The sequence below is a fragment of the Gracilinanus agilis genome, chromosome 4 (genome assembly GCF_016433145.1).
Source record: "Gracilinanus agilis isolate LMUSP501 chromosome 4, AgileGrace, whole genome shotgun sequence".
Classification (NCBI taxonomy): Eukaryota; Metazoa; Chordata; class Mammalia; order Didelphimorphia; family Didelphidae; genus Gracilinanus; species Gracilinanus agilis.
This window is the reverse complement of record NC_058133.1, coordinates 292,699,679-292,715,344: the sequence shown is the minus strand read 5'-3', so window position 1 is coordinate 292,715,344 and position 15,666 is coordinate 292,699,679. Positions and strand designations below refer to the sequence as shown.

Sequence of the window (15,666 nt, the reverse complement as noted above, 5' to 3'; positions counted from 1 at the left end):
GTGGGAGGAGAGGAAAGAGAGACAAAGCAATTGGTAAAGCTATGGAATTAGATGGAGAATAGAGGGTGGAAGTATGCCTAGGACTTTCCCGTAATAGTGGACTAGGGGATGAAGCCATACAACAAACACTGGGATCCCAGTGCAATTTCAAATATGATAAGATTGAAACCTGTAGAATTGGGCATTAGGAATGAGATAAAAGATGTAAAAGGACTGAAAGTAACCAAAAGAGGCCCTACAAAGGCAAGTATGTAGAATTAGTCTGTGAGAATATATAAAGGAAGGATTCCATCTTGATATATAACCTAACCAATTGGGGGTATATGCATAAAAATGTTTTTTGTGAAATGTACTGTGAAATTGACCACTTTTCTGATCATATCATGGTAATATATGAAATTAACTTCTAACCGAGTTAGAAAGTTTGGCAGAGGTTTATGAAGGAAGTTCAAATTCCTTTGAGATCAGGAAGGAATTTAAAGATATTGCTAAAAGAATGATCAAAGAGAGGAAAGTTTGTTCCCATTTCAAGAGGTTAAAAAAAAGTCAAAATGTTTTCTGAAGAAAGATATCAATTAAAGGAACATATTAAACATCTTTAGAATATAAAATAAACACTAACAATTCCAGTACTTCAACTGAGTATAGAAATTTTTAAAAAGAAAGATGAAGAAATTTTGAGCAAAAATAGTATGAACAAAACAGAGAATAAGAAAAATCTGTGAATTAGTTCTAGTATCAAGGATAGAATTAGAACCTCAGGCACAGTCAATTAGTTCATGTGATGAGAAGAAACATAAGAATACTCTCTAGGACCAGAATACTCTCTAGGGACCATAAAAGGAAGAATCAATAAAACAATCAACTAAGAATCATTTTTAAGCAGACTTGGGTGAGGAAAATAGGAGAAAAAATTAAAACCATCCCTTCCCTGAAGTAGTTTACAATCTAATGTAGAGAGGTGATATATATATATATATAGTTATATAAACATGTGCAAAATATATCCGTAGATTTAGGGATCGGACTTATGATTTTATTAGAATAGGGAATTCCTTGAAGAGGATATTCCCTCTATCAATGCATTTTCCCATCTTCTCTGAAATTTATCATCTTAGAGAATTCCCTAAAATGCTGAGAATGCTCCTTCCCTATAGCACTTACTGTGGTCACACAGATAATATGGATCACAGGCAGAACTTGAAACAAAGTTATCCTTGTTTGGAAGCTGCTATCTTCTAAAGCATATTGCATCTCCTATATTATATATCTCTTTGGTAGCTGTGTGGAGGATGGATTGTAGTATGGAAAGTCTTGGAGTGGTAACTCCAAATTGGGAGAGATGTAAAAATTGGAAAGAATGAAATTGGACAACTAATAAATTGGATATATAGAGTGAGAGTGAAGAGTTTGAGGATGATATTGAAATTGCATAACTGCTTGACTGAAAGGATAACCCTTGATATAAAACCAAGAAGTTTGAAAGAGGTGTGCATTTTGGGGAAAACACAATGAGTTCTTTTTAAGATATGTTGATTTTGAAATGTCGAATAGACATGGTGGTATATGATAATAGCTCAGGAAAGACTAGGGTTAGTGATGATAATCTAATCTTAATATCTTAATAAATGTGAGTCTTTATAGCTCTCATCTCTGTTCAGAAACATATTTATAGCACATTATTCACATTTTCTCCGTCTAAAATGATCTCCTTGCTGCCCTCACACATGACCATCTAGATTTTTCCTGTGACTTAGTACAGGCTAGAATGTATTCTCCCTTTTTCTTTATCTTGTACAATCCGTTGATTCCTTCAAAGCTCTGCTCAGGCACCATTTCCAATATAAGACTTTCCCAATCCTGCCATCTGTTAGCGTCCCTTCTGTCTAATAATGCAGTAACATGTATTTACATATGTATATATATATATACATAATACACACATACACTAAATATATACATACATTATATACACATATTTTGTACACATTTATACATTCTTTATGTATGTGAGAGAGAGAGAGTGAGACAGAGTTTAACAAAAAATAAAAAGTGCTTAATGGATAGCTAATTGAACTGCTTCATTTACCTAATGTAACTCTGGCTCCCTGACTTCTCTATTTTCCTTTTTATATTTGAAATAGCATTATTAGATATCCATACCTTGGCTTTAGTTTCTACTTTCCATATCCAAAATACTCCCTTGCAAGGTTAAACATTAAGTTTAGCACCTCAGGGTGATTTTATTTTATCTCTTCCAGAACAAATTTAAGAAAAGATAGGGTAAATATAGCAAAAGAATATACAATATTTTGTTGAAAATGGAAGAGGTACATTGATGCCAGTGAATAGAGAAAGAAGGCACCAAAAGGGAAGGAGGAGAAGCCAGGGCTACCAAACACAAATTCACCATTTTGCCAATTATTAGCTATGCTCTCTTTGACCTTTCCAGCCCTAGGATTCTAAAGTTCTTCCAAAGTTGTCCCAAATGCTATAAAGGGCAAGGAAAATAATGTAAAACACTAATAAAAATTGTAAATCTATGACACTTGAGTTGATGGCTAAACAAAATGTTTCAGTATGACAACAATATGGAATGCTTATTTTTCTTATCATTTTTGAAAACTTAGATTTTAAAAAAGTGAGATTTCCAAGACTTTGCATTTTGATGAAAAAATCATTTTTACAAATTGAATTCATGTCTCTGGTAAAAAATATATGCAAAATTGCTGGAAAACTTATTAAATGAAAACAAAGCACTTGATTCTATTTTGCCTGTCTTCTATCTTTGTAACATATACTTTTATTAAATTTAGTTCTTTTATATTTGCAGTTTACATGATTTTTATATTTGATTGCTAGTCATTTGTAACTTGAAGTATTTATCTTTACTTCTTCATTGTCATAACTTTTGAAAATTGAGTAAACAACACAAGAAACCCAAACCTATGACATCTGCACTGTCACTGTTCTGTAAAAACGTTAGAGAAAAGGGGGCAGTGGGAAAGACCGTAATCACTAGCTTGAGGCACTGACATTCTCTCTTCTGTTACTCAGATTTCACCCTAATCATGAATGTTACTATAATATAATCAACAACAATAATAATTTTTACACTACATGGAGATGAGAAGATGTGATTATAAAGATCTCAATCTATTTTTTATTTTTAAATTATATATATTAAAAACTATTAAGAGCTGTTTGAATTATAATCCCGTTGATTTGGATGACTTTTTTTTCATGAAATTATTCAGGTCAGGAATAAGGACTTAAAATTTAAAAATTAATTTTGTTCCATTAGTGCCAGAACATGATGATGTGCAGTATGGGCTATAACAAATGTAGCAATATAGCATTCAAAGCTGAAAATGGAACTTCCCAATTACTGTAGAGGGCAACACCATCCACTTGGTCCTTCACGCTCTAAACCTAGAGTCCCTGAAGCATCCTCAACTCCCCACTATCTTTCTCTATATGTACTCAATTTGTTGCTAAGGTCTGTCAATTTTATCTTTGCAACCTCCCTCAAAAAAACCGAATTCCTCTGATACTGCCACTGATCTGTTGTAAGCACTCACCTCACTCCTGAACTACTGCAATAATCTGCTGGAGGGTCTAACTGCCTAAAGTCTCTCCCCATTCCAATTTATACTCTGTTCAGTCACCCACACGAATTTCCTAAAGCACAAATCTGATCAAGTCACCTCCCTCCCCATATTCAATAAGCTCCAAAGGCTGCCTATCACCTCCAGGATCAAATATAAAATCCTCTACTTGACATTCAAAGACATTTATAATCTACCTTTCCTTGAGGTTTCCAGTCTTTTTACACTTTACCTCTCACAATATACTCTTGGATCCAGTAACATTATCCTTCCGTGTAGTTCCACAAACACGCATTAAAACTGTAGTGACTCTTGGCTTTTTCAAGGGATACTCCCCGTGCTTGGAATGCTATCTCTCTTTATCTCCATGTACTATTTCCTGGCTTCCTTTAATTCTCAGCTAAAACCCCACCTTCTACAGGAAGCCTTTCTAACCCCTATTCATTCTAGTCCCTTTCTTATACAGAGGTCATTTGTACATATTTGTTTGCATCTTGTCTTTCCCATATATTGTGAGATCTTTGAGGGCAGAGTCTACTTTATGTCTCTTTTTTTGTGTTCTCAGGGCTCATCTTAATACCTGGCACATAGGAGGTGCTTAAGAAATGTTTATTAATTGACTGACTGAAAAGCAGCTCTGATGTTCTAAGGTATAAAAAGAGAAAGTATTTTTAGAATGTTATGGAAATATAGTGGGACTATTCTACTCCTCCCTTTATTCTTGATAAAAGAGTGACTTTTAAAACCACCATTTGAGTTTATGATTCTATTATTGTTTTTCATGCTTTGGTTCTATCTCTTCGGTAAGAAATATACATAATAATGAAGATGCTAGTCAAGCATAGCTTTCACATCCCACTGTTTTCCCATGCATGTTTCCCTTTGTCTTCTTTGTGTTACTCTGGATCTCCATGGATCACTATCTGAAAACTAGCTGATGTTAAATTTAGTGGCTCTAATAAGTTATCTGAAAGTGAAGCTGTAATAACAAAGAACAAAAAGTGAAAGGTAGAAAATATGTCATCTTGAAGTGAAAGTTTTTCAAAATACAGAAAACTGATCAGAAGAGTCCTTTACTGTTTGAACAGACCTTGCACTATTTTAGCATAGTTATATTAAGTTTTATGAAATTTTTATCACCATACTAATATGAAAATAGGGTCAGCTGAAAACTGGGTTCATTAGCATCTTTAGATTTTTATTTTCATTCTCCCTCCCAGACATTTAAGGTTTTAACATAGTTCAACAACATTTTTGAAAGGAAGTTTCCTTCATTTTCTTACCAAAGTTTAAATTTTGAAATATATTGGGAATGAAATATAATTGATATGCCTGTGGTGCCTTTACAATTAGCTCATCAATTTTTTAAAGAGCAATTTAATGTTCAAGAAGCCTTCTGAGCCTTGGAGACTTTAAAAGTCATGTTCCTTAGAAACAGGAAATCATTTTTTTGCCAAGAATAAATGAATTAAAATAGTTAAATCCCAGTTTGGAAAGAAGCTTAGAAAGAAAGAGTGTCAATTGAATTCTAAAATGGGCAAAATTCACCTACTATGGTTACCAATACAAAGGCAAATTCCTTTCAATATTTTTAAATACAGCAAGGGGAAATAAGATGTACAGTTATAAAGTACAACACATTGACAACACATTCTTTTCTTTAATAAGTCTTCTCATTTTGTGTCTTTAGCACATAATGAGGTAAGTAGTTGACCATTTTGTTCCATAGGATTGGCAGGGTTTCTGGACACCTGTTTCCTTACCATTTGTCCTGTTATGGTAATCATACCAAATTCAGTCATGTTGGAAGAATTCCTTAATCCAAGTGTTGAGAGCTTTGTACTGTGGTATATAATTCTATTCCCAGATTTTCTTGCATGTGAACTCTCTGCCAGCCCTTTGAAAATCTGTCTCTTTCAGCAAAACTCGGGTTCTCAGTAAACGTAAATAGGGAAATATTTGGGGTTGATAGCTCTAGAAATCTTTTTTTTTTTTCCAGGTTACCCATAAAGTAACACACAGGGATTTTGGATCCAATCTTTTCCACATAGAACTTATCATATGGCAGTCTCTGGAAGAATGGCTATCGATTTAAATGATAAAACAGTTGAGATTGCACATTGATTCACATCCCAGTGTCTTCCCTCAGGATTCCAACCAGGTTGACAGGAGAGAAGGTGGTGGCTCTTGTTGTAGATACCTGTATAGTAAAAGACTTTGTTTCATATGGGTCACTGAAAAGTCACTGGAATGGTATTATCATTTAGGACAAAAGAATTTTAGGTTCCTGCTTCGACTCTTAATTCTTACTTTTGTATATGTAAGTAGTAAGAATCATACTTTAGTTTTTGAAATATATTAATATTACTAGAAGATAAAACAAAGATATATGAAGAGAGCTTCATTAACATATGTTAAGCTCAAATTTCAATTTGCTCTAATTTAACACGTGGTGAAAGTTGGAAATATATGAATATGAAGCTACTTTGCACATTCACAATAGAAGGCCTATGTATATATATATATGTATATATATATGAATATATCTGTGTATATATAAACATATACATGGTTTACATCATTATGTGGTTGAGAGAGTAATAGTTTTGATTACAATAAGAATAAGCAGCCATTTTTTTCATTTCCAATGAGAGTACACTGATTATCAATAAAAGCTAAATGTAATTTAAAATTTTAAGATTAACATCAATCAAAAGACTATATGCTATATTTTGGATTGAAGCACCACTTTTTCAATTTTTTCAATTAAATTATTAAATCAGAAGTGTCCATAGTAGTAAAATCTTTAGTTCTACAAATTCTCTCTTACATAGCAAAATACTCCTTGTATGAAGCATACTTTGTTTCTGTTTGGTTTTTCAAATGAAATATTACACCAAGCATGAGAGTTGCAAAATATTTTTTCAAAACCCTTCTATTAGAATGGTACAGATTACCAAAAGGGTAGAGATTGTTTCATTTTTTGAATGGTTTTATGAACAAATAACTAGAACAGTACCTGGAACAGAATAGGTTCATAAAAAGTTTGTTGATTGACTGAGAATAACATCTAGCACAGTTTAAACTCTACAATATGTGATCAATTTAAAATTCCGTGGGCTATCCCTCATTCTCTTTCTAAAATACATTGTTACTCCTACAAAACTGGCATTAAAAGGAACATATTCTTATTGATTATGGAATCATCATTTTATCTTATTCCCAAATACAATATTAGAGAACTGTGATTTTTTTCAAGTTCCCCTAAATATATAAGATGTTCTTAAAAAACTAAAGAACTTATTAGGAACTATTAATTATTTCAGATTCTAGACTCGGTAGTCTGTCATCCCTTGCCCTTCCTGGTCAGATATGAAGAGAATTCCAAGAGAAATTTGAAAAAAAATACAGCTGAAGTTATAAAACTCAGTGCATTCATAAAATGAATGATGAAATGAACTGGCAAATGAAAACAAATTGTATCCAATTTTTATTTAAAATGAAAATCAGCTGTTGAATTCCATTTTTTTTCTATACTGGGGGATTTGTTGAGAGGTGGGTGAGTTGTGATTTCATTGGTGAAGGCAACTCTTAATATGGAAACTTTCTACACCAACGCTGTTGGGCTTTTCATCTGTAGACTCATAGGGATGCGGGAATGCTAAAAGGTTACATGACTTGATTATGTCTTCCAACGTGATACAATAGCAGCAGTAATTAAAATTAGATATCACATTATTTGAATAAAATATTATTTTCTCAGATGTTCCTTTGGAAGTATCATTTCTTTTGTGTGAAATTTAGCATTAAATCTCGTACATCTCTGAGGCAGTTAAAAGGGGCAAATACTCTCTCTGAACAGAGGTAAATCACTTAAAATTTTTGCTTTGGGAAGTAAGAGATCAAAATAATTAGACAATATAAAGTGAATGGATAAATATAGAAATTATTCAATTGACTTATCCTGTATTTAAATATTGTTAAGTTAGAACTCAAATTGAAAGCAAAATTGTTGGAATTAATGTTTTCAATAAAGGTTTCCAAATGTAGTAATTACCAGTGAAAAAAGATAACTTTTTGTAATTTGGCAATATAATTAGTAATCAACTTTGTTAACTCTGAGTTGAAAGTTGTACATTTATACTGGGCCCATACTCTTGCTTTACCTTTGGATGATCAGATTTCAATGCACATAGACTTTTTATTAATCTATCCTTGATGTAGGAATAAATATTCTACCAGTTGTGAAGTGGTCCAGCTCCATTTGCTGCTGGGAGTGTGCTTATGCTCGTCAGTACAACGTGTTCTGAAAGTTTCGAAACATTATCAAAGCTACTGAATTGGGTGGTCAAGGATTTCCGACTCTCTGTGCTTGTCCGTCCCCGGGCAAGTCGTTCATCCTGGCGAGGGTTAACTCCAAGGCAACAACAAGAAAATGCTGCTTTAAATTCCTCTCGAAATTTTCCTGGCAATCCAGTCAGAAAGAAAGGAAAAGGAATTATGTGTAAATATGTTTCAACAAAACATGAATACAGTAAATAGAAGTGGCTGACTTGAGCCAAATAAAGGTTAAAGTATAACATTGTGTTAGTATGATGAAAATTGAAAAGGAAATTGAATTTAGGAAAATCTCGAATCTGTTCTTTTCATTTAGATATATGAAGTGTGACTAAAAAGTAATGACTTTGATTTTCATACATAGGCCATATCTCCTTACTTTGTAGTAACAAACATGCACACACAAATGTTTGGTGTATGCATGCACACCAACTATAATACACACATTTTTTTCTTCATGCATATATATATATATATACACACATATATCATAGAATCAGAAGGACTTGATGGAAATATTTTTAAGGATGACTCTTCCAATGACCTTATTTCATGGATGAGAAAATTGATATCTCATGAATAAGAAATTAGAGAAAGAAGTCTTAAATATTATGAGGAACAAGACAAAACTATACATACAACTCCAAAATAAAGCTGGCCTAAATACTAACTATACATTAATTCTTTTTTTTTCCTTTTTTGGTTTAAATATGTAAAATGTCAATCAATTTGATTGTAGGATCTATATCAACCTTGACTTTTCCCTAATATAGCTCTCATGGACAATAAATTCACTCTGTAATAGCCTCGATCCTTGACTTAATTTCTCTGAAATGCCTTTCCTCTAACATGAACTTAGGTAACAGTCTTCCAACTTGATAGAAAATAAAATATACTCTCTATCTACAAAATGTATAACAAACTGAAACATAGAAAAAATGTCATTTTAACACAGATTCACGACAAATAATACAATTATAGAATGTTAGAATTAGAAAAAAACAATCTTAGAGCTCATCTTGTCAGATCTCCCCATTTTACAGATGAATGAACTGAGGCCCAGGGATGTTGGATAACTTGTTCAAGGACATTATAATTATACAATTTCAGAGTTTGGATGAGATCTCTTGCCTCCTAGAGTCCAGCTCAGTATTTTTTTCAGCTTACCAAGTTGTCTCAGTTTGCTCTGTGTGTGTGTGTGTGTGTGTGTGTGTGTGTGTGTGTGTGCAGATGCAATGATAAGAAAGACAGAAAAGATATGAGTCACTGATCTCTTTTTAAAATCAACTGTTTGATATTCTCCAATAATTAGCTGTTAAATTGATCTTCCTGATGTTCACTGACCTTTCTCACTCCTCTCAATAAACTCCATTGTCTTCCCATTACTTGCATTATCAATTATAAGCCTTTCCAGTATTTTTTAAAACCATTATCTTCTTTCTTAGAGTCAATACTATGTATTGGTTCCAGGGCAGAAGAGTGATAAGGGCTAGGCAATATGGGTTAAGTGACTTGCCCAAAGCCATATAGCTCAGGAAGGGTTTGAGACCAGATTTGATCCTAGGACCTCCCAGTTCTAGGTCTGGCTCTCAATCCACTGAGCCACTCTGCTGCTCCTTTCCAGCCTTCTCACACCTCCCCCTTTCCCTATACTCTATAATCCAGTGACCCTGGCCTTCTTGCAGTTCTTTCCACAAGACACTCTCTTCTCTCTCTAAGTCTTTTCCTTAGTTGTCCCTCCTTCTTGCAATGTTCTCTCTCATCTCTAAATTCAGGCTTGCCTGTCATACTTCTGGCACCAGAGAAAAACCTCACTTTCTATATGAAGTCTTTCTTTACACTTCCCCACTTAATTCTATATCCTTCCTTTTTTGTTGATTACCTCCAATTTATCCTGTATATATCTTCTTTGTACATAATTGTTTGAACTTAAAGTTGCCTGCCCTATTAAAACTTCATGAGGGTAGGAACTGTCTTTTACTTTTCTTTGTATGCTTTTCTGTCACATAGTAATTGTTTAACAAATTTAATTGATTCCATGAATGATTTCTTCCCTGTTTATCTTGAGTAAATCACTTAACTTTTATGGAACTCAGTTTATTCATCTGTAAAATAATGGGCTTAGGTCAATCAACCTTTCTTCTGAGGTTTCTTCTGACTGTGGATCTGTGATACCATCAAGATGGGTTTTTGTGTATGCAGGTATGAAAATTTCTACCAAAAATATTTCAAGTTTTGATCAACATTTGGTACAAAGAAAAGATTTCCCTCCAAACATATGGTTGTATTTTCTTCATCTCACCAATTTACTGACATCAAATTTCAAGCAATGATTATAGGTTTGTATATAAAATGGGTATATATGCATGTTTGTCTATGTGTCTGTGTTTGTATGTATGTGTATGTGTATGTATGTATGTCTTGTGTACATATGTGTGTCTGAGTGTATTTAGGGAAGGCAATACTGTGACTGAGACTCAGACTCATAATTTAAGTGACATCCTCAACCCTTTACTCTTATTCAGCCCCTTGTAGTCATTCTTTTGCTAGTCTGTTTTAGTTTCTATCTTCATACCCTTTCTTGTATAGGTTCTCTTCTTTTCATTCACAAACTAACCACTAGTAAAAACTTTTATTGTGGCAATCCTGAAGGCCTGAAATAGCCTGGCAGTTGGTCCTTCTGTCTCAAGTTTCTCTCCAATATATTCCTGTTTCTACCTGCAAAATTATTTTCTTAAAGCATCAGCCTAACCATATTATTCTCTTACTCAATAAACTCTAGTGGCTCCCTATTGCCTCTAGGATCAACTATAACTTCCTTTATTTAGCCCATCAATTCTAAGCCCATCATTAGCAGGCCCCTTTCTCCCTTTCCAGACTTTTTTTTTTAAAGCCTTACCTTCTGTCTTAGAATTGATACTAAGATAAAAGAGTGGAAAGGGTTAGGCAATCCGGATTAAATCTTTTTCGGTCCTCCTTCCTACTTTAAATGTCTTTCCATTAAAATGTAAGGTTGGAGACATAGATGATGATGTTGTCTATCTAGAATCCCTGCACATAGTGTAGTACCTGGCTTATTATTGATTGATTGGTTAGTACCTGTGCATAAATACTACATCTGTGGTTTCATTGATATAAAGAATTCTCAGATGTAGGAACTCCCTTTACCTATGTGGTTTAGCACCTTATAATCTCAGAGGTTTGCCAGAAGAGCTTAGTGGTTATGTTTCTTGCCTTCAATCACAAAGTCAGTGTTTATAGGGGGCAAGATTTGAATGCAACACTTCCTGTCTCCAAGGAGAGTGGTAGGTATTTAAAAACTTGGTGAATTATTTAAACATAAATTTAAAATTGCAATGCAAATTAACATGTATAAACTTTATGTTTAAGCTTTTTTATTTTAAGGAATAGACGGTTATGTAAGGTCTGTTCTACTTGGGAGATACATAATTTCTATTTCTTGAATTGTGTTTCTTTAAGTTTGTCATTGTCTTTAAGTTGTACAAGCTAAATAACACAATAGAACTATTAGCCAAGAAAAATAGAAACAAACAAAATATTATATTGCGAGGGTGGGAAAGAGAGGGATCTTGTGATAGTTATATAGGGTGTCCCAAAAAGTCTTACTGCAGTTTTAAACATAGCTTAGTAAATCTATTTTATATAGAGAGCTATTTTATCATGTTAACTTGAATTGTAATTTCAAACATGTTTAAAATATTTCAAACATATTTAAAAATTCAGCATTTTTTTTAAATGGCTTCTAGTTGTCCTTAGAGTCAGGAAGTCCTAAATTCAAATCTTACCTCTGATAATCACTGGCTTTGTGATTGAAGATGAGTAATATAACCACTAAATACTTTATGTGAACCTAAAACTAAGTTAAAAAATGCAATGAGATGTTGAAAGACTAAGTATATATTTTTCCAGGGACTAAAAACACTTGGATGCTTTATTTTCAAGTAAAAAGCATCATATATTTCTGTAAATAATATTTCATTCCAAAGAAAATTACCATGTTTCTATAACCTTTAGCTTCAAATGTATTAGAATTTTATTTATCAGTATTTATTAAACTATTGCTATTAGTGATAGTGAGCCAATATACAAAAACAGGATATATACATTGATTGATTTCCCACAATTTGTACTTTTTGGTATTTTTTGCCACTTTTACAGAAAAAAACAACACCAAAAACTACAAATATGAGGATTTACTACATTTCAATTTGGATAGAATGTGCACTTTCTGTCACTAGAGAGGAAATACAGGATAAGGGGAGCCAGGATGAACTGATCTCATTGTGTGGCGACTGGATTGGTCTGGCATTTCAGTCAGCCTCAAAAACCTCCTTTTCATTACAGGCTACATGCTGGCGAGAACTTAGATTTCATAGGTGGAGCAATGGAAAACTCACCACTGAGAAAGTTATAAATAATTGGGTTTGCAGCACTGTTGGCATAGACAAGCCAGTGTGAGAATGTAAACCAGGCATACACAGTCTCTCTGTCTTCTGTATAGGCAAACATCCCAAACACCCTGGAAAAAGAAAAAAAAAAGTTACAGGATCTTTTGATTAGATAGGGATTTTTTTTTCTCATGGGAGGGGAAGCCAAGTAACACAGTAGATAGAAAGCTAGGAATGCAGTCAAGAACTTAGTATAATAATAACCTCAAATGCACTTAGTGGTGGAGTGACCCTGGGAATGTCATTTAATATCTGTCTCCTTCAGTTTCATCATCTGTAAAAGGGGAATAATAGCATCTACAACTCATATCTGTTATAAGGATCAGATGAGATAATATTTATAAAGTTCTGAGCATAGTACCTGGCTCATGGAAAGTGCTAAGGAAATGTTAGGTTTTGCTATATATTTTTATTCATAGCGAATCAATAGTAGAGAGTAAATGGCTTACTAAATGCTGTTATTGGCAGCTTAAAACAGATACAAAAATGTTAACATTTCTGTCTTAATTCATCCCATTCCTAAGTATCTCATCACAAATTCAATTAAAATATAATTCTTTGTACTAAGATTTTTGTTTAATAACTACTTTGAATAAGAGAGGTGAAGTTCTACAGGTGCTCTCACCTTAGACTAAGGAACAACTCACAGCCTCTGGTACAGATTTGTTTGACTATAGATGAAATGCCTTTCTATGTCCAGGAAGTGTTCTAATAAGACTACTAGAGGTAAAGCCAAGATGGTGGGGTAAAGGCAGAGACTCACTTAAGTTCTCCCAAATTCCCTTCAGAACAATTTTAAAATAATGCCTCAGAATGAATTCTGGAGTTCCAAAGTGTAAGGATGGGATTTTTGTTCAAAGGAGACGGAACCAAAGGAGGAGAAGGCAGTTGCTGGCAGTTGAAACCAGCAGAGGATTCTGGGGAATTTCTCCCAGGAGGAGGGAGAAGAGAGGTCTTTTGGCTGTGGACTGGGAGGAGTGAGGAGGAAGAAAGCCCAGCTCTGATCTGGTTCAGTGGGCTTCCTGAGGATCTTTCTCTTGGAAATTGAAACCCTGATTCCCTGATCACAGCCATTTCTACACAACTCATCCTTCAAGACTACAACCATCTAGTCAGCTAAGAAAAGCAAGAAAATGACAGGACAAAACAATTTGCAAGACAACTTAGAACTTTGAAAGGAAAAGCCTGTCTCCCTGGGTTGAGAGTGACATGCAATCAAATGTTGGAGGCACTGTGACAAGCCAATGCAGACTTTGAGAATAACTGACAAGGGGGTGATGACTACTGGAACTTTCAAACCACATAATAAGTGGGCCAGATAACTAGTCAAACAATTACTGGGAACAGTTTGTACTAGGTGCAGGACTCTGTAGCATTACTCATATGAGACCAATGCCAAAGGTCTGAGTCTCAGTCTCAGAGTAAGGAGGAGCACTAGCACATTAATTCTTGCAGCTGCCAGGGACTAGGACCCTGGTCAAAGTTTCAGAACACAAAAGAGTGCTGATGATGGTCACATATAGAGCAGAAAACAGGTCAGGATAGCAGTGATGACACATCTCCTTAGATCATAACACCTTAAAAGAATTGAAAATTTATGTCTCTAAAATTAGCTTAGAAAACAGGAGCACAGAAACTCTGAATTTTGAGACATACCTCCTTCATCTCAGAAGCAGAGCCCACCTTTAACTCGGCAAATGAGGCAACAATAAAAAAAGAACCTGATCATAGAAAGTTACTATTGTGACAGAGAAATTCAAAACACAAACTCAGAAGAGTTTAATTAACTGTGTCAACAAAGACATGCAGAACCTAAAAGAATAATATGAATTGGTGAGAGGCCCTGAAGAAATTCCTGGAAAAGTTCAATAATTTATATATGAAGTGAGAGAGGTAGTTGAAAAATTTGGAAAAGAAATGAGAATTATACAAGAGAATCATGATAAAAAAGTCAACTGCTTGGTAAAAAAAGCACAAAAAATGGGGAGAGATATATAAAATTTCAATGAAGAAAACAAGCCTTTAAAAAGTAGAATTGGCCTAAAGGAAAAGGAGATATAAAAGCTCACAGAAGAAAATAATGCCTTAAAATGTAGAATCGAGCGGTTGGATGTAAATGATTCCATAAATAAGAAAGAAGTTAAGGAGATGATTAGAACTTTAGAAAAGTTAGATAAGAGAGACTTCAGGAAAATAACTTGATGGAAATAGAAAGGAACATACATTTTTCTCTGTAGTATATGGCACCTAAACAAAAATTGACTAGACATTAAGATATAAAAGCTTCATAACCAAATGCAGAAAAGCAGATATATTAAATGCATCCTTTTCAGATGATAAGGGAATAAAAATTACATTCAGTAAAGAGCTATTGATAGATTAAAATTAATCAGAAATTAAATAACCCAATCCTAAAAAATAAATGGGTCAAAGAACAAATCATATAAACAGTATTTTCTCTAAAGAGAATGATAACAATAAGAAAACAACAAAGACTCATTGGAGACAGTCAAAATGGTACTTAGGGGGAAAATTATTTCTCTAAATGCTTATATCAATAAAATAGACATGGAAAATTAGAAAAAGGACAAATTAAAAATCTCTAATCAAGTATCAAACTAGAACTCGAAAGGAGAGTTGAATAAAATTGAAAGTATTAAAAGTATTTAACTTAATAAATAAAAATAGAAGCTGATTTCATGAAAAAATTAAATAGTTAAGTAATTGGCTAATTTGATTTAAAGAATTATTATCACCAGTATCTCAAATTAAAAAGATGAATTCATCACCAATGAAAAAGAAATAGAAGTAATTACTGGTACCTATTTTGACCGATTATATGCCAATAAACCTGATAATCTTAGTGAAATGGATGAATTTTTACAAAAATATAAATTGCCCGGGGGACAGCTGGGTAGCTCAGTGGATTGAGAGTCAGGCCTAGAGACGGGAGGTCCTAGGTTCAAATCCAGCCTCAGACACTTCCCAGCTGTGTGACCCTGGGCAAGTCACTTGACCACCATTGCCCACCCTTACCATTCTTCTACCTATGAGCCAATACACAGAAGTTAAGGGTAAAAAAAATATATATATAACTTACCTAGATTAACAGAGAGAAGATAAAATAATTAAATAAGCTCATTTTAGGAAAATAAAATTGTAAAAGCAATCAATGAGTTTACTGAGAAAAATTTCTTTAGACCACAGGTATTCATAAGTGAATTCTACCAAACATTTAAAAAATAATTAAT

The 15,666-nt window shown here is 33.6% G+C and overlaps 1 protein-coding gene across 1 annotated transcript in view; it reads right to left on the bottom strand.

Moving 5' to 3' along the window:
* Window positions 1-7,843: 7,843 nt before the first annotated feature.
* Window positions 7,844-15,666, bottom strand: part of HCRTR2 (hypocretin receptor 2) — a 146,506-nt gene continuing 138,683 nt past the window's right edge. Inside the window, exons 6-7 of the mRNA XM_044673533.1 lie at window positions 12,365-12,486; window positions 7,844-8,073 (exon numbers count right to left, since the gene is read on the bottom strand). Coding sequence (XP_044529468.1) covers window positions 7,844-8,073; window positions 12,365-12,486 — 352 coding nt within the window. The remainder of the gene's footprint in view (window positions 8,074-12,364; window positions 12,487-15,666) is intronic.